This window comes from Watersipora subatra, chromosome 8, assembly GCF_963576615.1.
Source record: "Watersipora subatra chromosome 8, tzWatSuba1.1, whole genome shotgun sequence".
NCBI lineage: Eukaryota > Metazoa > Bryozoa > Gymnolaemata > Cheilostomatida > Watersiporidae > Watersipora > Watersipora subatra.
Genome location: NC_088715.1, coordinates 40,869,227 through 40,894,314, shown reverse-complemented (window position 1 = coordinate 40,894,314; position 25,088 = coordinate 40,869,227). Strand labels below are relative to the sequence as shown.

General features: G+C 36.1%; 1 protein-coding gene across 1 annotated transcript in view; it reads left to right on the top strand.

Moving 5' to 3' along the window:
• Positions 1-25,088, top strand: part of LOC137402566 (attractin-like protein 1) — a 43,759-nt gene that overhangs the window by 145 nt on the left and 18,526 nt on the right. The window contains exons 2-11 of the mRNA XM_068089067.1: positions 3,442-3,725; positions 5,306-5,466; positions 6,852-6,931; positions 9,942-10,042; positions 11,756-11,936; positions 14,666-14,832; positions 16,435-16,674; positions 17,771-17,864; positions 20,628-20,728; positions 24,327-24,458. Coding sequence (XP_067945168.1) covers positions 3,548-3,725; positions 5,306-5,466; positions 6,852-6,931; positions 9,942-10,042; positions 11,756-11,936; positions 14,666-14,832; positions 16,435-16,674; positions 17,771-17,864; positions 20,628-20,728; positions 24,327-24,458 — 1,435 coding nt within the window. The 5' untranslated portion in view covers positions 3,442-3,547. The remainder of the gene's footprint in view (positions 1-3,441; positions 3,726-5,305; positions 5,467-6,851; positions 6,932-9,941; positions 10,043-11,755; positions 11,937-14,665; positions 14,833-16,434; positions 16,675-17,770; positions 17,865-20,627; positions 20,729-24,326; positions 24,459-25,088) is intronic.

Sequence of the window (25,088 nt, the reverse complement as noted above, 5' to 3'; positions counted from 1 at the left end):
AAATTATACTGCTTATTATGTTCATGCATGAGCTATTTGAGTTTCTCGAGCCAAAAGCGCTTGCCAACTTGTTCGGGGTTAATAACTTAACACATCTACATTTGTGTGTATTTTAGAAAACTAAAATATACACAAATGTAAATGTGTTAAGTTATTTGTTGTGCATTCTACCAATTAGGAGTACAACAAAGATGTCCATAATGCAATATCGTGATGCTGTTATACACATGCAGCTGCTATTACATCACGCAAGGTCGCCTAGGTAAACAGAAAGGCCTTTATAATAAAAAATATAGTAAAGATATTGGCGGCAGCAGTAACTTGCCAGAAGCATAGTTTACATATTGATTTTACACCCTTATATTATCTTTGATTTAATAAGTTGTTGTTTTACACTCATTGTTATTTAGATTTGAACCATAACTATTATTTTTTATCATATTTAATTGCGTTTTTTATGCGTCAACTCTTTTTTACGTAACAAATTCCTGTTATTCCTCATAAGCTTGTCTTGGGCTGGCTTGGCCTGGAGCATTGGTCCATGGACCAAAAATCTCATCACTTAAACAAAGACTTGAACAGGCAAATAACTTGTTGCAAGAGAATACAACTTCAGTCTTTAATAACATTGTGCTGTTTTTGGTTAAGGACTGTAACGGTAGTTTGAGTTTGACTTACCTGCAAATAGATTCTTCATAAACACAATAAAGGCATCAAGCATATTGCTTGTCATTGTCGAAATACATTTGTTGAAAACACAATAAAAGCGTTGCCATCAAGCATATTGCATGCCATTGTCGACATACACTTGTTGAAAAGATAGGTTCTCTACAGGGGGTCAAGTGTCTCTAATAGTATAACCATTTTCTCTAGCTATTAATGCCAGACGGATTTTGTGCTGTCACAAGTGTGTAAGCTTACATTGTTTTCCTAAATAAAAGTATATGCCACTTTTTCTCCATCATCTTTGTTGTCATTATCTAGCTGTTAGTCGTTTTGTTTGACTGTCTTGTGGCTTACGTTTTATCACTAACTTTTAGGCAACTCTGTTTTCCACCTTCTCTTGCCATCTGTTTGTGTCTAGTTTCCTCAACTTCATGCTACGCTTTGGTACATCAAAGAAAGAAATGATTAGTGCAGTGGAACCCATCATATGACATAAATTCGTTTCATTGTTTGCATCGTACAACGCCAATGTCATATAAAAGGGTATAAAAACCCGTAGTAGTTATCTAATGCAAACACTAAAAAAATGCAAACCCCTCGTAAAAAAAATCAATTTTTTATTTATACATATTGTACACATTAAAAATTAATACCAAAATAGTATACTAACCTTAGTAACTATAGTGACCTACAGTGACTTTAGTGTATTTAGTGGTTATGATCTGCAATGAAATGTAACATTACTATGTACAGTACATACCGCATGGAGCTACTACCTTTGATACAGACGTATATAACATAAGCTTTGAGGTTAACTTAAGTAAATTTAGCTCACTAAACACACACTTGAGGCTAATTTTTAATATGTGTTTTGCTAAACTATAATTTTGTCATTGTATTAATCTTCATTACATTATAGTTTTCACTACAACTTGAAACGATCAATGCTAAACTGGGAGAGAGTGAGCGTTCTTTTTTAAGCATTGCAGAAGGAGTTTCGACGAATAGCATTTTCTTTATTCCAACATATTCAGCACACTGAATGCTAAATTCGAATTTTGAAAAACATTCTTGTTGTACTGCGAAAAAAATGCTGTATGGAAGGGATGAAAAGACATCGTGTTCCACATCGTAAGGCAGAAACACCGTAAAAGAGGGTCATCATAACCCAGACATAGCAACCCGGGTTGCACTGTAAAGTAATGCCATTAAAACAACATTAAAACAACATTGAAGTACCAGAAATTTTTTTTTCAGAGAATACTCACATAAGGTGAGTACTTCTCATGTTTTTGCTTTTATTCCCTTAAATCAACTCCACTAATCCTGATGCCAGATTTACTAAATGATGTATTTAGATGTCGTTCAATTGTGTACGAATTTCTCAGTAGCCATAAGTTCTCTTCAGTTTTCAATCATTCGTAAATGGTTAATCCTGTTTGTAAACCAGTGGAGCTAAATATATGGGGGCTTGATATTTTGAGCATTTGATCAATTTCTAGCCCAGCTGTTTGTAACTGATGGGTTAAGTAGTAAACAAACTTTATTAAGCTGTAGTTCTACTGCTGGCAACAATTCCTTGCTGCATTTTATAAGCTCCAACAATTACAGCAATTATGAATTTCTGCAAGAGGTCTCTTTCATGTGTGCACTTCTTTGTATTGTTAATAAAATAACATCCTAAGGGATGTATCTTTACGCAATGAAAACCACAAACAGAATTCAGCTGATATGAACCTATTATATTCGAATTCGTTTTCATCGATGGTGTAATATTTTCAAACTCATTCATGATTTTAACTAGCCAATGTTCTAGCTCCGTCAATACACTCCGTACTTACTCACCAAACATTACACTAAGCATTCTCCTTCTCTTTGGTTTTTGTCCCTTTCAGCTTACACAGTTTAAAAGCTGAATGACGTACATTTTTTCAATGAAGCTAATTTAAAGCTTTCGATGCAGCGTTTAATATCTTTGCCGCTTTTAATAAAAAGTCTCTGAATTTAGTTTGTCTCTTGTTCGTACAATCCAAACAACAATAATATGCTTGGGATTCTCGGAATGCCTACAAACTGAGGGTTCTAATGATACAGTGCGTGAGGTGATCACATCTACATAAATACTTTTATGTATGCATAACTTTTGTTGTTATTATTAATGCTCATCAAAGTGAGGTTTTTGCCTTACAAGAGTGAAAAGTCAGAAATCAGGAATTATTGAGTGAGTTGGGCACACCATTTTAAAAGTTGGTAATCTAATAGTAGTACGGAGAAGTCGGGATCTTGAATTGAAGGTTGTGTTATAAGGAAGTTCATAAACTGAAACAAGACGGTGGTTGCAGTATATTGGTGTCATGGAATAAAAATCAACGTTTGTCATATGCGTGGATGGATAAATACAAATTTTCTGGTACAATGGGCATGATTTTGAAACCTGTAACACAAATGCTGAAAAAAGTAAGTTTCAAGATTTTGTGATGTGATTGGTAGAAGTGTGGTAATCTGGACTACATGGTCGGGAGTATACAAGTCTTAGTGTAGACTTGTGTGAGAGGATATTTGTAATGGCCACAAAAAAAATTTGGTTTCGGATTGGGAGTGTAAAATTCTAAGTCTTCGTTTTACTGGCGTTTCTAAACCTACCTAATTCTTTGAGGTCAGTTCAATATTTTATAGAATTACAATATAAGTATGTTTGTATGTTGGGCAAGATATAGCACATTTTTGTTTCCGGTACGAGTATTATCATAGCCGTGCTGGTGATTGTTCTTACAGAAACTCAAGAGACTTAAACTACAACTAGACCCTTTCTAGACCTGAACTGGGAGAGGTTATGCTCAGTATAAGAAGGCTGGACTAGCGTGATTGAAGCTCTAGAGAGATGAAATGCCTCTACTTATCGACATTAGCTATCGTATGCACCTTCTACTCGATAGAAGCAACCAACCACTGTTCAAAAGGCATGAGTCATGTCTTCTCCGTTACAGCTAATCTACAGACTATCAACATGTCGTCCAGCAGTTATCCACCTGAATCTACATGTGAATGGCTCCTGCTAGGTTTGTGATCTCTATAGCTCTGTATATATCTAACTTTAGAGAGGGTTTAAAAGGCTTCATATTAATATATAACATATAATATATATATATAATCCTCGTGTATAAGTCACCACCATGTATATACTCCTACCCTACATTTTGATGATTGTTTTTTAATTTACAGTTATACAGCGTGTATAAGCTGCACCCGCTGTTTTTCCATTCATTTAAAATACTTCATTTAACCTAGCAACGCGATTTATTCGCCAAGTCTCTGTGTCTTGTAATGCACACGCGCTGGCAATCGACCAATGAATGCTCTCACCTTTGTGTAGAAAGTTTTACGGCTTCATCCAACCACTTTAAACACGTACCAAATCACGGAGCACTTTTTTATAAGTCATCTTATCCAGAACGGCGAAATACGACGCTGCGTTTAAATTAAAAGTTGTGAATATAGCTTTGGCAACTATCAACCGAAACACTGCTGTAGTTTTTGGCATCAATGAAAAGCAGCCTGATGAATGGAATCAAGTGCTAGAGATGTCACTGAACAACGACCAGGACTCCACTAATCCAAGTGGATGGTGGAGTCTATTCAATGTTGGGTATTCTACATGAGACCTGGGAGTTTGAGCGCTTCCCTCAAGATCTTAGCCATTCTCAATAGCACACTTTTTTACAACTCACTTGTGTTGTTGATTGTTGCCATATTTGGACAAGCCAATTTGATGTGCTGATGTTATTGCAGCTGATACTACAATATATGCTGGAGTTACAGTTGTTCTCTCATGCCAGTTCTTTTTAATCTTTCCGAATGGGGGATAGTTCTGCGCTTTGTGCTTATCCTTGCTGTGTATGTTTTATAGATGCTATACACATCTCTGCTTAACAAAAAAAACTTGGCAAGCAACAAATCAGATTCATTTCTTTCCTTGGCTGATTGGTCAATTGCATTTCTTCACTTGGCTGATTGGTCACTTGCATTTCTTCACTTGGCTGATTGGTCAATTACATTTCTTCCCTTGGCTGATTGGTCAATTGCATTTCTTCCCTTGGCTGATTGGTCAATTGATTTTGCTAGCGCACAAATAGTAATATTTAACCACACATTTCAACAGCCTGGTAGACATCAATCTATTTTAAGATAGGTTGCAGTTTGGATCTTTTTCACGTTGTTGGCTAGTGAGATAAACTCAATGATGATCAACTGGTGTTAAACACAATTAGTTTACTGCCATGTGATGGACTCGACATCGCTAGGCATTTCACGGCCTGTTGCGGCGTATTCAAAATAGTTGATTTTGTAAGTATAGATTTTGACATATGTTCAAGAATGTTCAGTAACCAGCAGTAATATACAACTCTGCAATGCAAATACATGTACCTGTTTGTTATCTTCCAAATATTTGTTAGAATACAGGGAAAGGCAATTATTAATTTCACTTTACTATTGTACCGGCGAGACATTTGTAATGTCATCATACCGTGTTCTATGATTGCTAAAAACCCACTGGTTCATGTCCTAAATGCTACTACTGTGGAATGTTTTCCTCGTCTTGCAAACTAATATATGATTGCAAGAACAGCTGTTGTTTTAGCTTCCCCTGGCGATGTGATTAAAGTCTCTTTAACAAGGCTGGACACGGAGTGCTCCTGGGATCGGCTGTATATATATGATGGACGGTCTTTCAAAGACAAGCTGCTAGGAGTATATAGCGGGAGTCTATTACCCCGTCCCGTCTATGCTAGATCTGGTGCTGTAAGTGACTACTGGCTAGTTCAGGTCAACTCATTTACTATGTTAAAAAAATAAAGCAACAAAATGAAAGGTTTGTTGTCATTTAAATGAACAGAAAGTGAATTTGTACTTACTATTAATATCAATTATGTATGCGTGCAACAAGTTAGCTGTAGTCATTTTTACTATAATGATAGCTGTGTCTGTCTGTCTTGATTATTGAAAAAAAGGTTGCATTGTATGGGATTTGAACTCACATCTTACAGTGTGGTAGAACAAAACACTAACCACTGCGCCAATTTTTCACTTTCGGTGTTTTGGTACACCAGACTGCCAGGGTACTATTTTAAATTATTTTGACAGTTTGCTGACATGTGAAGGCGTGTTAATTCTGTCGGAGATGTGACCATAAATAGCTCAATGTAACATTGAGCCGTAATTATAACAATAGGCCTAGCTGAAACTAATATCTGTGTGATGGTGATACAATAACTACCAAGTATGATAAAAACATTGTCCCAATTAAGTCCTAAAATAGCCATTGAGTTTACAATTATGGTTGTTCTCCGTCAGCTTATATGGTATTAAATTCCGAGTTTAGCTTCCTCACTTTTTCTGCCCTCTAGTACTTTTAAGATTATGTGTCGGACCAAATCGAATGTCAAGTCAATATCTGCTATTGAGTCACATCAGAATTGAGCTATATTTGATAGATAGACAGATATAAATTTTATTATCACCATCTACGCTGTTCAAAGTAAATTAGAGCATGAGCCCAAAACAATAAAGAATAAGTAAAGTAAAACTATGGATACTGGAAAAAATGCTTTTTTGCATAACTCCGTTCTATAATATGGATTGATAAGGTGTTGGTGTCTCGTATGAGGTGTAGTTATGTTTTTGGGAAGTAGGAATGTAATGGATGGTCAGACAGATTGAAGATATGATCTGAGTACTTTAAACAGCAAATATCTAATAACATATTGAGGGCATTGGGACACTGATCATAACTGTCCACATCAGGTGGCATAGATACAGAAGGTATATCCCTCTATAAAGCAAAGGAGCAGATGTTATTAATTGTTATTTTTGCAAACTGGAATTACTAAAAAATGGCTGTACATAAAAATTTCATCAATTTTCTTTGAAAATATTTGAATAATTTTTTATTAAATCATTTCAATAACTTGTGCCTACTCTGTCCGTTTCTGTATATTTTTAGGATAGACCAATAAGTATTTTTCATTTTTGTTAGATTCCGCTTAGTTACACACGGATTTGTCATTTTTCAAGTTTTCAAGGAGTGATTACGTTGTAAGAACTCTCTAGCAATCACCGAGGTAATTGCTGTTGATAACCAGCTATGTCAAGGTCATAAATCATGCTGACTCCGTTACATCTTGCAGGTGCTAATCTACTTCTTCAGCGACTCTGATGGTACTGCCACAGGTTTCACCATACAATACTCTCTCGTTTCTCTCCACAGGTGGGTGTGGGACTCTGTCTTCAACAGTTCTCTTGTCTCATTTAATAAATGTATTTCATATGTAATCTAACATTTTCAGTTGACAGACCAACTTATAATAGATATTCCATCAATTGATGTACAGTCACACCTCGAAATATGAAGTTAGTCTATTTCAATATTTGCTTTGTACATTGCATTTGTCACATTTGAGCAACTATTTTTCATACGAGCATGCCTACATATATATATATATATATATACATGTATATATATATATATAAAAACAAAGATGGAAAAATTTTTTAGCAATAGTTTATGAACTATGATAAATTGCTTTTGCTAAAAAATTTTCCATCTTTGCATTTATACACGCTCGGTGAACAACTTTAAACACTATATCAGGGAAGTCTCAACCATTATCTGTATATATATATATATATATATATATATATATATATATATATATATATATATATATATATATATATATATGTATATATATATATATATATAATGTCTATTCATTTTAGAACCTAGCAAAAACAATAATTAAAGTAGTTGTATATCATTGTAACAAGTGATTTATATAAACCAGTTGAATGCTCGGCATTGGATGGGTAATAAAAAGGTTTTTGCATGAAAAATTTATTTTTAAATGGTCACGTTTCTTTACTTAGTGAAAGTAAAGCTAGTAACTTTACTATAATAAGTTATTATAAATTAAGCCAGCGATAGAAAAAAGATCGCGTCATGATCTCTCACGCAATCATCAACTTCTAACGTGCTAGCCGAAGCATGATGCCATTGAAGATTTCGGTTGCATAAGTATGTTTACAATTATTCGTCGCTACGACCAGTTGGACCCGTAGTCTGAATGCATAGATAAATACCCGGGGTTGCCCAGGTAATAAAAAAGTTTTTGCACAGAATTTTCATTTTAATTTTGTATGCAACATTTACCATTCTAACTTTTAAGCTTCATATCATGAGAAGAGTGTTGTGTGCCGTTTAAATAAATTAAGAGAATAAATAAAGAACAGTAAAGGTGTTTAAATGTGGAATAATAAGCAAGTAATGGCTAGATAAAGTTTGTTTTACTTCAGTGGTTACAATGAAAGAAATGGTTACAATGAAATAATAATTTAATACTGATACAATTAATACGAACTGAGAAAACTAAATAAAAATCATGACCATGTTGAATTAATAATAGCAATGAATACACATAAATGTGTGTATAAAAAGGTGACCATTGCAGCAAAAGCTATCCATAAAAGTTTTGAATACAACTTATTGGTGCAAACGTAAAAATGAGATATTGGATTTAAATACTTCAGTGAAGCGCACGAGGGCACCTTGTCCGACTGAGCAAAGTGATAATGTAGAGGCAGCTCCTATTAAATATAACGCAACATACAACTGTCAATATGAGAATTTTTTTCCTTCAAGTTTTTACCGATTGACCTTAAGAATAGTTGCTAGTGGAACTGGAAGTTGAAGGCGTGTAAATTGACACGGCACATTTGGAAATGTCAAATAAAATAATAAAGCTTGAATATAAGGCTTTTAAAAAACTTTCGAAAGCAAAACAAACGCAAAAGGTAATATTAATTAATAATAAAAAAGCACATACTCAGCTTGGAACCTGCAATTGCGGTTAGAAGTAAGAGTGGTAATACAACTCTCATATGCCGAATTGATGCAATACTGGAAAACAACGTCGAACCAATAGATCTTAGATAAGGATAGATAAGGTACGTATATATAAGAGAGATAAGAACAGCTCAGTGTACTTGTTAACTCGCCTGTCTGCAGAACTGGTGGTTCTGAGTTCAAACCCTGTGTGAAGCGTTTTTTCGTAGCTAGATGTAAACTGCTATAACTGGACTCACGGATGATGGACCAACATACAGACATTGATATTTATATATATATAGATGTAAGAAGTCAAATGAACAACATAGTTTATAAACTAAATTACTCCGGTTTGTCTGTCTGTTTGTCTGTCCAAAGCCACAGTTAGAGGTTAGGAAAAAGAATTGTATTATATGGAATTATATGACCACCCTACACGCTACCTGCATAGCGTGTAGGGTGGTCAAGGTGAATGCAAGGCGCTGTGCAGCATGCATGGCTACCTTGGGATGCTGCTTACTACATAGATTTGCTGCAGCCTGTTCAGTATTTCGCATATTAATAACGAAAGCATAAAATGGCTTGTTTTCATATTTTTAGTACATTTATAAATTGGAGATTTTGATTGCTCTTTTTGTAGTAGTTAAACAAGTTTGATCAAAAAAACTAAATTTGGGCCATAACAGACTTTGCTTACATTCCAAATGAGACTATACAGCGATAACAATTAGTTGTAAATTCCTTAGCAATAAGTTCCTGATAAATTAGGTGTGCGGCACTGCACCCATATTATATTGATAACGAGATACGGTTCATTTGCTAAGGAAGATTTCCTGAATAAGGCATAAAAAATCGCACATAATTAAGGATTGTTTTTGGCAAAAAGTTTAAGTAGCTTTGTTGATAATCAGGTGCTCAGCTGAAACACTATAATTTTTTTGCATTTTTGCATGAGAAGAATACTCCTGATTACAATAGCTTTATCTGTAGCACGAGTATTTTATACTGTCACATTTCCTTCAAAGAAGATCTTGTTGACATCTTAGAACTTTTAGTGCCGTTTTTTATAGACCATCATAATTTCTGTAGACAATAGCTCTTTGATAACACACATCGTTTTTTAGTTTAAAGAGCTACTAATTGGTAGCTCTATTGAAATCCAGTTATGTTCATGGATTGATTCTGTAAATTTCAGCTCAGTTGGAGGAAAATATATTAAAACATATTTTTATTAGAGAATTATCAGCTCTACTACAGAATATTTCTATTGGAAAAAGATCCAACGAAAAAGACTTAAATAAAGATGGGTCTATTAAATGCCACCTGTGCTAATTAGGTTTGTCTACTATCTATTTTTTTCTTAGGGCTAAATAGGTATTTGTGTATATTTTAGAGATGGGATGACTCCAATTGGCAGCATTGGCAGTTGCTCCGATGACTCAGAATGTCAGATAAGGGGTGGCATCGGGAATAAGTGCAACAGAGACGTGTTTCGTGAGTATGGTTAAGCTAGATTATTGCCGTTGTAGTCCATGACTGAAAGAATATCAGTTCTGTGGTGTATTTAATGGTTCGATGATTTACTAATAACCATACCAACTTGGGCACATGCTATTCGGTTGGTTCATTTAATGAAATAAATAATTTCATTAGACAATTGTAAATGATGTTTTATTCTGTGTCAAGTCATTTATTGTTATAATTAAATACTGAATTAAAGCAGCAGAAAGAATATTATCGAGGTGACTTTTAAGGTGAATCTAAACTCAAGTATGCTTTGGTAGATAAGTTCTGTGACACAACAGTCCAAATGTGATCACAGCTCTGTGACACAACAGTCCAAATGTGATCACAGCTCTGTGACACAACAGTCCAAATGTGATCATAGCTCTGTGACACAACAGTCCAATGTGATCATAGCTCTGTGACACAACAGTCCAAATGTGATCACAGCTCTGTGACACAACAGTCCAAATGTGATCACAGCTCTGTGACACAACAGTCCAAATGTGATCATAGCTCTGTGACACAACAGTCCAATGTGATCATAGCTCTGTGACACAACAGTCCAAATGTGATCACAGCTCTGTGACACAACAGTCCAAATGTGATCACAGCTCTGTGACACAACAGTCCAATGTGATCATAGCTCTGTGACACAACAGTCCAAATGTGATCACAGCTCTGTGACACAACAGTCCAAATGTGATCACAGCTCTGTGACACAACAGTTCAAATGTGATCACAGCTCTGTGACACAACAGTCCAAATGTGATCACATCTCTGTGACACAACAGTCTAAATGTGATCATAGCTCTGTCACACAACAGTCCTAATGTGATCATAGCTCTGTGACACAACAGTCCAAATGTGATCATAGCTCTGTGACACAACAGTTCAAATGTGATCACAGCTCTGTGACACAACAGTCCAAATGTGATCACAGCTCTGTGACACAACAGTCCAAATGTGATCACAGCTCTGTGACACAACAGTCCAAATGTGATCACAGCTCTGTGACACAACAGTCCAAATGTGATCACAGCTCTGTGACACAACAGTCCAAATGTGATCATAGCTCTGTGACACAACAGTCCAAATGTGATCACAGCTCTGTGACACAACAGTTCAAATGTGATCACAGCTCTGTGACACAACAGTCCAAATGTGATCACAGCTCTGTGACACAACAGTCCAAATGTGATCACAGCTCTGTGACACAACAGTCCAAATGTGATCACAGGTCTGTGACACAACAGTCCAATGCGATCATAGCTCTGTGACACAACAGTCCAAATGTGATCATAGCTCTGTGACACAACAGTCCAAATGTGATCATAGCTCTGTGACACAACAGTCCAATGTGATCATAGCTCTCTGACACAACAGTCCAAATGTGATCATAGCTCTGTGACACAACAGTCCAATGCGATCATAGCTCTGTGACACAACAGTCCAAATGTGATCATAGCTCTGTCACACAACAGTCCTAATGTGATCATAGCTCTGTGACACAACAGTCCAAATGTGATCATAGCTCTGTGACACAACAGTCCAAATGTGATCACAGCTCTGTGACACAACAGTCCAAATGTGAGTATTAGCATGTGTCCAATTCTGTCATACTGTCTGGTGATTGACAGGCTGTGACTGTCAGCTGAGTATTAGCACATTTCCAATTCTTTCATGTTGTCTGGTGATTGACAGGCTGTGACTGTCAGATGGGTTACTCGGGGGTGTACTGCGAAAATGCAAACGAGCGATGGCAGCTTATGGGTATTGGCAGTCAGGCTATGTCAAGAGCAGGCCACAGGACGGCTAACATCTCTGATGTTGTCTACTTATATGGAGGCCATAACTACGCTTCTGTTACCTCCCAGCTTTTCAGGTATGTACAGTTTACATGCAAGTGCCTTCATCATAACATGTATTCTGTGTACGAAATTGGTCTTAGTCGGAACCAAGAAAATGACATGTATTTATTTAAGATCATTGAGTCTGTACTGTTGGAAAGGTCGATCCTGTTAGTGAGTCTTGTTCACTGTGTTTCCATGCTTTGAATGATTTCGCAGTTGCCCGCTGCTGCTTAGTTCTCACCCTACCGGTTAACGATTCGAAGTTGCAATGTAAATATTTTCTAGATTTACATTACATCCTTTAAATAAAACTTGTTCAAGCAAACTCGTTTTCAGTTCACGGTCACTTTTCAATTCATGCCTAGCCTGCTAGTTGCACGAAAGATGTAATTATCTCCTCATCATCGTACGAGCCCATTCTTGGCATGTACATGTTAATGCAGAGACAAGATGTCAAGCAGAAACGGTAGTAAGTAGCAGTATAATTTCTTTTTGTAGCAGAGAACTTCGTGGTTGTTTGCTGAAATTTTTTACTTCCCTTGGAAAGAGCTTAGTTGATTATTATCGATGTGGATGCATCAGCACTGAGTGCTTTTACGATGTCAAAGTACTCTTACAGAATATGTGTTTACACAAATTTACCGAAGCGAACTGTGTTGAATGCGTTCAGATTTTACCATTTCCATAATTCAAAGTGGAAGCAACTCCAAGCCCATTCGACGCATGGGAACGCGGTGATTAAAAGAGAAAGGGCTTCCTGGATTTTCCAAAGCCAACCTTGTGTGATCTGACTTAGACAGGTATCTTATAGATCCTCAGGGTAGAGCGAAATCTTCAGGGTAGAACGAGATCCTCAGTGTAGAGCGAGATCCCCTTTTTAGAACAAGATCCTCAGTGTAGAGCGAGATCCTCAGTGTAGAGCGAAATATTCAGTATAGAGTGAGATCCTCAGTATAGAGCGAAATCCTCAGTATAGAGCGAAATCCTCAGTGTAGAGCGAGATCCTCAGTGTAGAGCGAAATATTCAGTATAGAGCGAGATCCTCAGTATAGAGCGAGATCCTCAGTATAGAGCGAGATCCTCAGTTTAGAGCGAGATCCTCAGGGTAGAGGGAGATCTTCAGGGCAGAGTGAGAACCTCATTATAGAGCGAGATCAACATCGTATAAATGAGATAAGTGAGGTTGAGAACTTAGCAGCTGTAATATATACCCGTAGTTATGGAGCAGCTGTGGTTCAGTGGTTAGTGCGCTGGCATACAATCAGTAGGTCAGTGGTTCCAATCCTGGAAGGACCATTTGTGGTGTTAGGAAAAGCATCCAGTCACAATTGCTCCTGTGCCAAATGCCAAGGGCAGATGGTCATAGTATATTTAGTTCCAGGATAAATCTGGTTCGGATTAAAGTGCCATGCAGCAGAGAGGGAATAAATCATTGATAATGAAATCAAAAAAAGAATAAACAAGGGTGAAGTCGCTTGCACCGACTTATATCTGTTTATATAATGTAAGTCGGCAAACCATTGTACACCATATATTGTTATACGGTGTACAATGGTTTGATAAACATGTGCTGGTAGTACTTTAGGTGTGTACAATAGTGTAATAAACATGTGCTGATAGTACTACATGTGTGTACAATAGTGTAATAAACATGTGCTGGTAGTACTACCAGCACAGGTAAGAGATAAATGTACAATAGTGTGATAAACATGTGCTGGTAGCACTTTATGTGTGTACAATAGTGCAATAAACATGTGCTGGTAGTACTACATGTGTGTACAATAGTGTAATAAACATGTGCTGGTAGTACTACATGCGTGTACAATAGTGTAATAAACATGCGGTGGTAGTACTACATGTGTGTACAATAGTGTGATAAACATGTGCTGGTAGTACTACATGTGTGTACAATAGTGTAATAAACATGTGCTGGTAGTACTACATGTGTGTACAATAGTGTGATAAACATGCGCTGGTAGTACTACATGTGTGTACAATAGTGTGATAAACATGCGCTGGTAGTACTACATGTGTGTACAATAGTGTAATAAACGTGTGCTGGTAGTACTACATGTGTGTACAATAGTGTGATAAACATGTGCAAAGTTTTTGCAAAGCGAAACTAAGCTCAGGGTGGGCTGTAGACATATTTTCTATTGGCTCCTTTCGTTTGAGTGTAAATGTGATAGGCTAATTAAATGACCTCCCGCTAATCAGAAATGTAATGTATGGAGCATACAACAGCTGCCCCGTGCAACTCTTGGCCTAATCCAAATGCTGTGCAGAGCCGGACTACACTGCTGGTTACACAGTAACTGGATAACTAGTCAAACTACAATTGACGAGTTATCACTAGAGTTGCATTTCCTCGCTGTACCCGTAGCTGTCGAAATATATTTGCTAAATTTACTACGAATATAGCAAATGTGAAATTCAGAAGCGTGTTGTAATCTTCACATCTATTCTTTAATACTCACAATAACACACCACCCAGGTGAATATGGTAGCGCTCCGTCCAGGTGAATCTGGCAAATATGATTTTTGATGTGTCAAAGTGCATTTATTACAAATTATCATTCGCGCATGCATAACAAAAAAATATTTCTGTGTGGTTTTTGTTGTTGGTGGTAATCTTTACTTGCATACCTCTTTTAGGTAGGGTCACTCACTGGCCTTTTGGCTTCAGATTTATGCTGGTCTCATGGGCTATTGGCTAAAATGTCAACCTGACTTTTTTGTACATTTCGTTTAAATTTTCCAGGAGCTTTGATCAGGTGAGGTTCGAGGAGATAGTACCAGCGACCAGTCCTGCAGGTAGATATTCTCACCAGATGGCCGCTCAGGTACATGGTTTGCCTCTTTATTTGGATTATGGTGTACGAAACGAAGCCGAGAGATTTGGTGATGATGCTCTATTTGTGCATGGAGGTAGGATTTTTGTTGTCAAATAAAATCAGTTGAACTTTTTCATTACTGAAAGCCTCTATAGCGGCTCACACATACTATTTCATTTTGTTAAAAAGCTTTTATGGTCACTTACCGTAGTGCCCGTGTAAAAACACATTTATCATGGATCATAGGGTTGACAGATTTACCCAAAATTTTATTCTGATAAATTTATGATACTGGATTGTCATTTTGCCAAAAAACGGGCCAGTTAGTTTTTTTTTACTCAGAATTCACAGCATAATATCGTGGTTTCTAGGTTTTTTAATTTTCAGTTTAGGATGGTTGAAAAGAAAAAAATGTAAACACCGACCTAAACGTATTTCTGCGAGATAAATTCTGCAACACTGAAGATATTTTTGATAGCTATGTTTTTATATTAGAAAATGGGGGTGCGCGATTTGATCAAGCTGGGATGCTGATGGTTTTTTCTTTTGCAGCCGGTTTCACTGAACGAAAAATATTAGACATGGCTTTTGTTTGTCAAATACATTGATTCTTGTGCAGAATTTTCTGCTTATTTAAAAAAACTTCAGATTAAAGCTCTGTGACAGAAACTCTGGCAAACTTTTACAGCAAAAAATACCGAGTGTATGTCAGCAAAAAATCTTTGGCATGAATTAATTTCATCAGGGGCAGACAATTCCGTAGTAAAATATTTAACAACAAATGATGACTAGCTTAGTTTTTTGTAATTATAATCTTACGAACGAAAATTAATGTTGTACAGTGAAACAGCTTTTGCCAAGGGTTCTAAATTGCTACAATAAATACACCGATGAGAGTAGCTAAGAATAGCGTGAATGATAGGAGGCTAAAAAGCCTTTTGTCAATACCATGTATTATTGTAGTGAGTAAGCTTTTCACTTTTTTTGTAAGCTATGCTAAAGGCACCATGCGTAATCAACACTGCTTAGTTATAGAAAATGGCAACCATGAGCTCAAAGGTAGTAGGAGTTGTTATCTGAAACGAAATTGTAAAAATTATACAACATCTTTCACAATTAGTTGTGTATGATAGTTATGGGCAACCATTGAAATTATCAATTAGCATGTGAGTGAATTGCTGCAGCTTTACGGCCACTGTATACACAGAATTTACTAAGCTTACTGTTATTGCATAATTTGTGGCTTGAAGGGGTTAAAGGTCACGAAAAAAAGGTATGAAGAATAACTGCTCTTCCTGTTTCTTATTCTGCATATTATACTATACACTGCTATAAAAGTCAGTGACACTCAACTTAGCAATGCAGCATTTAGTTAGTAGATTTAGAGGTGGCGATATATATGTTATTTTTCATATTTATCATATTTAATACTTTTTACATATTTACTAGATTTAAATTAGATTAGGTAAATTAAGATAACCCCTGTAAACTTTGCTTATCATACAATGTGCCGATAAACCCATAGTATCGTTAGACATTGGAAACTATTGGAAAAATATTTGTAGCTGATTTTGGAAAGTCCAATGACATGGTGAAAAGGACATAACGAAATGCAAAAATAAATGCCGCACCTTCTGTGCTACAGTTTACAGGCTGTCAACAGCTTGCAAGTCCATTTCTTATTTTCTTTTTTTAGGTGTTGTGGAGAATGGCAGCATCTCTAATGAGCTCTGGACTTTCAATGTTGACAACAACCTGTGGTCTTCTCTACCTAGCTCACCATTGGCCATTGCTGATCATGTGATGGTTGTCATTGACAACCGATGGTTGTTGATACACGGTGGACGAACGGACAAAACTGACGACTCACCTATAAGTGACATGTATACATTTGATCTGAAGGATTTGGTATGGAGGAAGGTCAAGTACAAAGCGGGTATGTTGATCCAGCACATTGGTTTTGGTTGCCACTTAGGTCAGTTATGAAACTGAGTTGCTGGGCTTTTATTTGATCTCAGTCATGATAGGCAGTTTTATTTCTTGCACAAGTCCAATCTCACAAGGTAAGGATGAGCAATGTGTCTACGTATTTGACTTTGATTACGCGTACACACTTTGCGAATTGAGAAACCAATGCACAAAGTGTCTACGCTGTGATAACGCTGGCTCCATCGACCCACTGATACACTGATGTGCGCTTGAAAAATCCTCAGTGGGTAAGAACCCTCATGACGATATTTGTCGACAGGCAGTCAAACAGCGAAGCTTAGCAAGGTTGCAGGTCTTATTCATTTTTATCTGTGTTTTCCAACATCCATCATTTTGCTTGAAATGCACTCGGCTGTATGTTGAAGTTTTCTTAACTGGTCAATTCTCTCTTTTCACCAGTTTTTGTGCCAACCATTTCTAAACTTTCCCTCATCACGTTATGCATTTTACTTTAATAGCAAAACCGTTGTATGCTAGAGTTAATATTTCTATGAATGCATTAGTCAATTGTTTAGTTGGTTCCTGAGCTCAAAAAAAAAATTAATACATTTAAAACTGCACATGTACAGTTGTATAGTGACTGATAGGAATACAGGGTGTAATTCTATCTTATATGAGGTATAATTTAAATTAATTTACATTATCACATTAAATTAATTTATCTTTATATTGTTTTTATGTTTTAGTTTTACCAAGTTTTCTATTTGTAATTTATAACCACGTCTGAAATGTTGTGAGACATTTCAGACGTCGCACGTAGAAAATCACTTTCTGTGTTGAGACAAATATTAGCTCAACAGTTTGTATGTAAAGGTATTGGTAAGTTGAAGTTGGGCTGTATAGGTAATATGCCTCACTGTCTAAGCTGATAGACGGATTCAAGGCTACATAACGATGCAGAATTATGTTCGCAGGATAAATTATTCCAATTATCCAAACAAAGTCGGTTTGTATTTTGTTATTTCTAGCTTGAAACATTTGCTGATCCAATAGCATAAAACCTGCTCAATCTTTTTTTGTTAATAGTTGCTCAATAATTTCAGGATATGAACCTAGTTTGAGGTTGGCTGGACACACCGCCGTCCTCTATAACTACTTGTTGTATATTTACGGAGGCTATACACACGCCAATGCAAGGTCTGTAGTTTCTCCTCTTTCTATGGGGCCATTCTGTTTAGTGACTCTATTTACAAATAACTTTTTGTAACCAATATACAGTAGGATTACCCAGTTCCATATCACATGTATGCTTATGTTTGAAATAACAAGAAGTATATGTATGGACTAGTGGGTATGCAAAGAACGCCAAGGATGGTCTGGGGCAAATCAATCTATTTATAAAATCATCCACGACTGCTCTCACCCATATAATTGCATAATGCACAAGTTTTGCTTCTATACCCTAGGACACTTACGTATTCGCCTCATCTAACTTTCGCGTTTTCGTGGAGTCATCCTCTCGTGAAAATTTCATGAACTATCATATCATAGATAAAATAGCTTTGTTCATTCTGCCCATTGTTGGTAAACGCGTTATCTCCCATAACTGTGCATTGTATGCCTGCCACTGCAAATTTTTTATTATATGGCTTTGAAACTTTGTATGTGTATCTCTAAACCTGTTACCTAACTGATGTAAAAATTTCTGATAATCCCATTTTCTTAATCTCTAGTAATCCTTTGTTAACCTGTTATACCATCACACTGAACGTTAACAATAGCTGTGTAATTTGCTGGTAAAACGTGTTATCAGCTGCTAATAGGTTTTGTCTGCAACTTGGCTCAACATTGCTGTTGGTTCATTGTACGTAATACATACTACTACTCTACATTAGATTAACATTTTTATAGTGGAACCCAATAATTGCGTAGTGGAAAGTCCATTTAGATAGTTTATTACAGAAACAGAACAAAGCAATAACTTAAAAGAACATCAAATGTTCTAAAATAAGAAACACAAAATGTGACAGGATGGCGACTGACAATATATTTGTTAAATTTGTCTGATGCCGGTTAAAAATTGTTTTTTGTCTCTCATGCAGCTCTTGTTTCTGGATTTTTTGTCTTAAAGTCATCGTATATTTCCTTAACTGACAGTTCATAGGGTAGGTAAACACTTTTAGGGATGTGCTCTCTGCGGTAATAAGATATCGCCGGGTTTAAAAAACATATGCTCATCTATTTTTTGATTAAACCGATTTGTGTCATCTTTCTTGTTTCCACGTTTGTCTGGGCTAGCCATAACACCTCTCGATCACCTTGCAAACGCTACAACGCTTGAAGTTTTAACATATTCAAAAGTTGCCAAGAAAAACTTTTTGCAGACAACTCTGTCACATTTGTCGTCCATCAAATGATAAATCTAGTGAACCTAAAATAGCCATAACAACTTTCACCCTTGTTATAGCTTAAAAGTAAACGAAACATAAATTAAACCCAAAGTCTGCCAAAACCAAATCATAAATTACTTTTCGCCTATTTCAAATAATGGAAACATAACACTAAATTTTGCAGCGAACATAAAATATAACTTCAGATTTGAACAGAACAGTTACATACTGTCTCAAGGCAAGCATTTCAATGTTTCTTAAAGAATTAAATGATCTCATAATAAAGTTTAAAATACTCACTCCTCGTTGACGTGAAGAAAAACGTTTCATGTTAGCATCTCGATGTTGAACCAGACGGTGTATAAAATCTTTCCTCTCCAGAAAGCTAACACTCCAGTATTGCAAACAAATTTTAATGTGCTGTCTTTGATTTATTAGTGTGATGCAGTTCTTGGAGAAGCTACAAGGTTCACGCATTGGATGTTTAGCGTGCTCATGTGGAAGCTTTTCATCTAGTGCGCGCTGTTTTTTGTTGGTTTGCGGCTGTGTTGAGGTCTCCTGAGAAGTCTGCACATTTATGTCGACTCACTTTGCCATATTTACCTTCGAATGTAACTTGGAAAGCGTACTACTGAAAGTTTTATATATTTGAGTGCAGCTCCTAAATCCATGGACTTTGTGTGAGGTGTTAGGTGATTGAGTTATGCATTACACACAATGGACCATCAGCAATGTTGAGCTAAGTTGCAGACGAAACCTATTAGCAGCTGATAACACGTTTTACCAGCAAATTACACTGCTATTGTTAACATTCAGTGTGATGGTAAAACAGGTTAACGAAGGATTACTAGAGATTAAGAAAATGGGATTATCAGAAATTTTCATACCAGTTAGGTTACAGGTTTAAAAACACACAAACAAAATTTCAAAGCCCTAAAATGAAAATCTTGCAGTGGCAGGCATTAAAGGCGAAATTATGAGAGATAACACGTTTTACCAACAATGGGCAGCATTGATATCCACAGCAAAATCGTCATATAAAGAGACCTAGACATCATTGATAGTCCAAGAAAAAATGGCAGCAAGCGATCAAATTGAATGATCGATCTCGCCCGCACATTTCTACCTCCGGTTTACAAATAAAAACTAGTCCCAAATTGAAAAATTTTTCTTACTAGCTAACTGGACCTGAGTAATCTAATCTGTTTGTTCCACTGCATTTATTTTCACATCACTATATTTTTGCACTCATCAGAGCCACGAAATTAAGTTGCAGCGAAATTTTACTCTGTGTGCTACTCACGAAACTAAATGCTAGCGAAATAAAAGTGTCCTAGGGTAACTGGACACACAAAGTAAACGCTGCAGTGATTGTAGACTGTGCTCACAATGTCTCTTGCACGACATGATAACAGCATAGTGCAACAAGTGTTCCATAGTCAGTTTCCCTGCGATGATTAGCCTGCAAAAATATTCTGCTGCCAACTTAGCTGCAATGAGTTTTCTTGGCCTGTCCGAAATTGTGAAACAGGTTGGTTTAGAGTTTCATGAATCACACATCTGCTCACAGGTTCCTTCACGCTGAGGATGTACTCTGGTCATACAACGTTAAGGAAGGCATTTGGTCCAAGGTGTCAACAAGCGGGACCGGTGTTGCTAAACCTGGAACAGGTAGTTACATATTTACTGTATTAGTATATTTGCTACTGTTTCATTTATGCCTTTCGTACTGTGTTTAATCAGGCTAACATGAATTTGGATGTTGCGAAAAAATGTCTACCGGAGATGATAGTGGGTTTGTGCTGCTCAGTTTGTGAGCTATTGGCAGTGTACAAATGCAAACATAAGTTCTGTTGCTCTGCAATTACTGTAACATGGACTCGCTACATTTACCATTTAATAGCCATAAAATTATTACTTTTTGTTTTATTAATTCATTAACGCTATAAAGGCTATGGAAAGCCTATTTTAGCGGCTCAAGTATATTATTCATTCTGCCAAAAGCCTTAGTAACAGCTCACCTTAGTACCTATACAAAGATTTTGCTCACTGATCACAGGGTTAAACATCAGTCCTATATTTTGCAACAATAAATTCAGGATATTGGGTTATTATTTTGCCAATAAACAACCCAGTTAGTTTTCTTTTACTTATAATTTACGGCATACTATCGTGGTTTGCAAATTTTTTTTATTTTCGGTTTTATAGTAGCTGAAACGAAAAATTGTAAAATACGCCTTAAAAGTATTTCTGCGAGTTAAATTCTTCAACATTGGACCTCAGATATTTCTGATAACTATATTTTATGTTAGAGAATTGGGTCTGCGTTTTTGTCAAACTGCGAAAACGATAGCATTTATCTTTTGCAGTTGGTTCAACTATACTAAAAAGTAGTAAACATGGCTTTTGTTTGTTAAATATATTAATTCCTGTGCAGAATTTTCTGCTGATTTAAAAAACTTTAGATTAAAGCCCTGTGACAGAGGCTCTAGCGTTTATAGCAAAAATACCGAGTGTATGCCAGAAAATTTTTTCACCATGAATTAATTCTGTCAGAACAAAAAGAATCGTAGTGAAAGAGTTACATTTCTGTGTTACCTACCTTTGCACTTTTAAAATGGCAGAGACTCTAAAGTTGCAAACAAGCTAACTTGTCAGAGGCTTAACTATTAGCAAAAAAGGAAAATGGAACAGACTGGTGATTGGCCAACTTTTTCTATACTAACCAGAAAAAAAGTTTCATGCTTTACTTATTCAAACTTCCTGCATGTCTGGGTGTTTGCTTGGACAATCATTGCTGTAAAGGGGTGGTCACACGAGCGCCGAACCGAACTAAATGACGCAAAACGGCGTCGTTTTCAGCTCTAAAAAGTTCGGCTGAGGACATTTCTGGCCGAAACGAACTATTTCGGTACTGCTCGAAATTTCCTGCCGAACCCTTGCTCTTATTGGCTGGTTAAAATTCTAGAATTCTAGCGAGCACGCGTCACATTTCTTCTTACGTGCGTGTGAGTAAAGTTAAAAAAGAAATGGGACGATACTTTTATTTCGTTAAATAAACAACATGAAGCAATTTACGACAAGGTTCACCCGGACTTGTGATTGGGTTGCATAAATGTAAGATGTTACACTTAAGTTTTGCATAAATGTGAGGGAATGGTTGTGATTTCTTTCGTGTAGAATATAAGTAATGTGTCATATTCATCCTGATGAACTATCGTTGACTGATTTATTTATGTAAAACCACAGTACTATGATAAAGACTGTTTTTGTTTGTTATGTACTCAGCATAGAAAAACATTCATATGTTAATAAAAAAATATAATTATGTTGATGGGAAGGGTTAGCAAAATATTTGTATCGAGTGATTTATTTTGAGCAGCCGAACGATCTTCTGATAAATCTGCTGTGTAATTATAATTTATAATTGTTCCTCAAAGTTTTTTTTGTTTACAATAGAAATATTTAACTCAAATACATAACAACTACCAATGAAACCGTGTCCTGTCTCTATACGTATGGTATCTAGGAAGCGAAGTTACTTCGGTGGCAGTGTGACATGTGCCACGAACCGAACCAGCCTCCGAACTGAACCAATCCTACGTCGGTTCGGTGCTCGTGTGACCACGCCTTAAGGCTACTCTGAGTTCTTCCCATCCTTATATCGGCTGCACATTGTTATCACCTATTGTTAATCATGGGAACTCAGAACTAAATGGTATGATCTTGTCTGTTTGATATTGGTTAAAATCGAGTAACCTCGTTGGTGAAGATTATTTCTTGTTAACTCTTTTGCAGGTGGTGCGACATTAATGTCGTTTGGCGATATCGATTGTAGTGGGTGGTGCGACATTAATGTCGATATCGTACACACTACGTATTAAGACTTACTACTGGTCTGTGTTCACTTTTCTATTCAATTAAATACTTTATAAAGTAAAATAACACATGTGACGACTTGAATAACTACATTTCAGACGTGTATCTTCTCATTTCAACTTGTTTTGGGGCGATCGTTATCAAACGCCCTTCAATGTTTTTTTACTCAGTAAGATACTAAGCCTTTTTCCCCCGTATCGAATTTTATGCTTTTATGTGAACAAAAGAACTTGCTATTGGTCTGTGTTCGTTTTTCTATCAAATTAAATACTTTTAAAGTAAAAGAACACATGTGAGGACTTGAATAACTACATTTTAGACATGTATCTTTTCATTTCAACTCCTTTTGGGCGATCGTCATCAATATCGATATGTTTTTTTTCTCAGTAAGATACTAAGCCTTTTTCCTCCGAAATGATTTTTATGCTTTACGATCGCTGTCGATGCCCTTTCTTTGTGCCTTTTTTACTTAGTGAGATCCAAGCATTGATCTTTTGAGAACACAAAATACATTTTATAATCATGGCTTCATTTTCCCAACGACCTGCTAGATCAACTCGAAGGGCCCAGTTTGTTTTGGCAGATTCTATAGTTGATGACTCAAACAATGACTCAAATTTTTCTGATGTGAATCTAATGGACTTTGATATAAGTGATGAGTCTAGTGATGACGATGCTTCTGTTGTCACTTATCACAATTAGACAATATTGACTATAGACCACAAATAGACTGTATGGACTATGGATATGTGCTATGGACTAAGTCTAAACAGTGGCTAATGTGCATTACAAAGTGGGGTTCTACTTGTAAAATGCTTTATTTGTAATATAAATACAGAATATGTTTTATTCAACAATATAACATTATCGCAACAACAATCAAATTTTTCAATCTTCTTAAAGATTTACATGTGTAAGGGTAGTTTAAATAGCTCAAACAGGCACAAAGGGTGTAAAACTGTTTGTACAATGCCTTGTTATATGATACAAACCTATCATACAACCATAGTGTAGCAAAAAATATCATTTCAATAAAGTTTCAAAACTTTCATATTTTTGAAAAATTAATTCACCCAAGACAATCTGAAATAGGCTCAAAAACTCACCTGCGAAAGGGTTAAGGGGCCGAAGTATGCATTGGCAATGTTGCTACAGTCTATTTGAATTATTCAAAGTGGGTGTGACAATCGACGTGTAAGTGGAACTATAATAGTGGTTAGGTAGCGAAGTACGTAATAACTTCATAATTGTAAAACTATATCAAGTTAATTGATTATGGTTTTACCATTTACATATCAAAGCTACCTCTCTGCAAAGGAATGTAACCAATATCTTGCAGTCTAAGTAATAGATGCACTAGATGTAATATATGTAAATAATGTTTGTACAGCATTTCACTCCGCTCTCCTGCACGATAGACAGATGTACATTTATGGCGGAGTCACTCACACAAGGACTCGGTGCAGCAATCAACTCGTCTATGTCTTTGACCTTCGCTGCCAGAGCTGGTCGCTTTTTAATCGTAAGTTTTCTCTCTCTGTATATCCACAATAGTTATATTTGTACAATTATACAGTCAACATAAGCTAGAGTTGTAACAGTAAGTTTTCTCTCTATGTATATCCACAATAGTTATATTTGTACAATTATACAGTCAACATAAACTAGAGTTGTAACAGTAAGTTTTCTCTCTATGTATATCCACAATAGTTATATTTGTACAATTATACAGTCAACATAAACTAGAGTTGTAACAGTAAGTTTTCTCTCTATGTATATCCACAATAGTTATATTTGTACAATTATACAGTCAACATAAACTAGAGTTGTAACAGTAAGTTTTCTCTCTATGTATATCCACAATAGTTATATTTGTACAATTATACAGTCAACATAAACTAGAGTTGTAACAGTAAGTTTTCTCTCTATGTATATCCACAATAGTTGTATCTATACAATTACACAGTCACATAAACTAAAGTTGTAACAGTAAGTTTTCTCTCTATGTATATTCACAGTAGTTATATCTGTACAATTATACAGTCAACATAAACTAGAGTTGTAACAGTAAGTTTTCTCTCTATGTATATTCACAGTAGTTATATTTGTACAATTATACAGTCAACATAAACTAGAGTTGTAACAGTAAGTT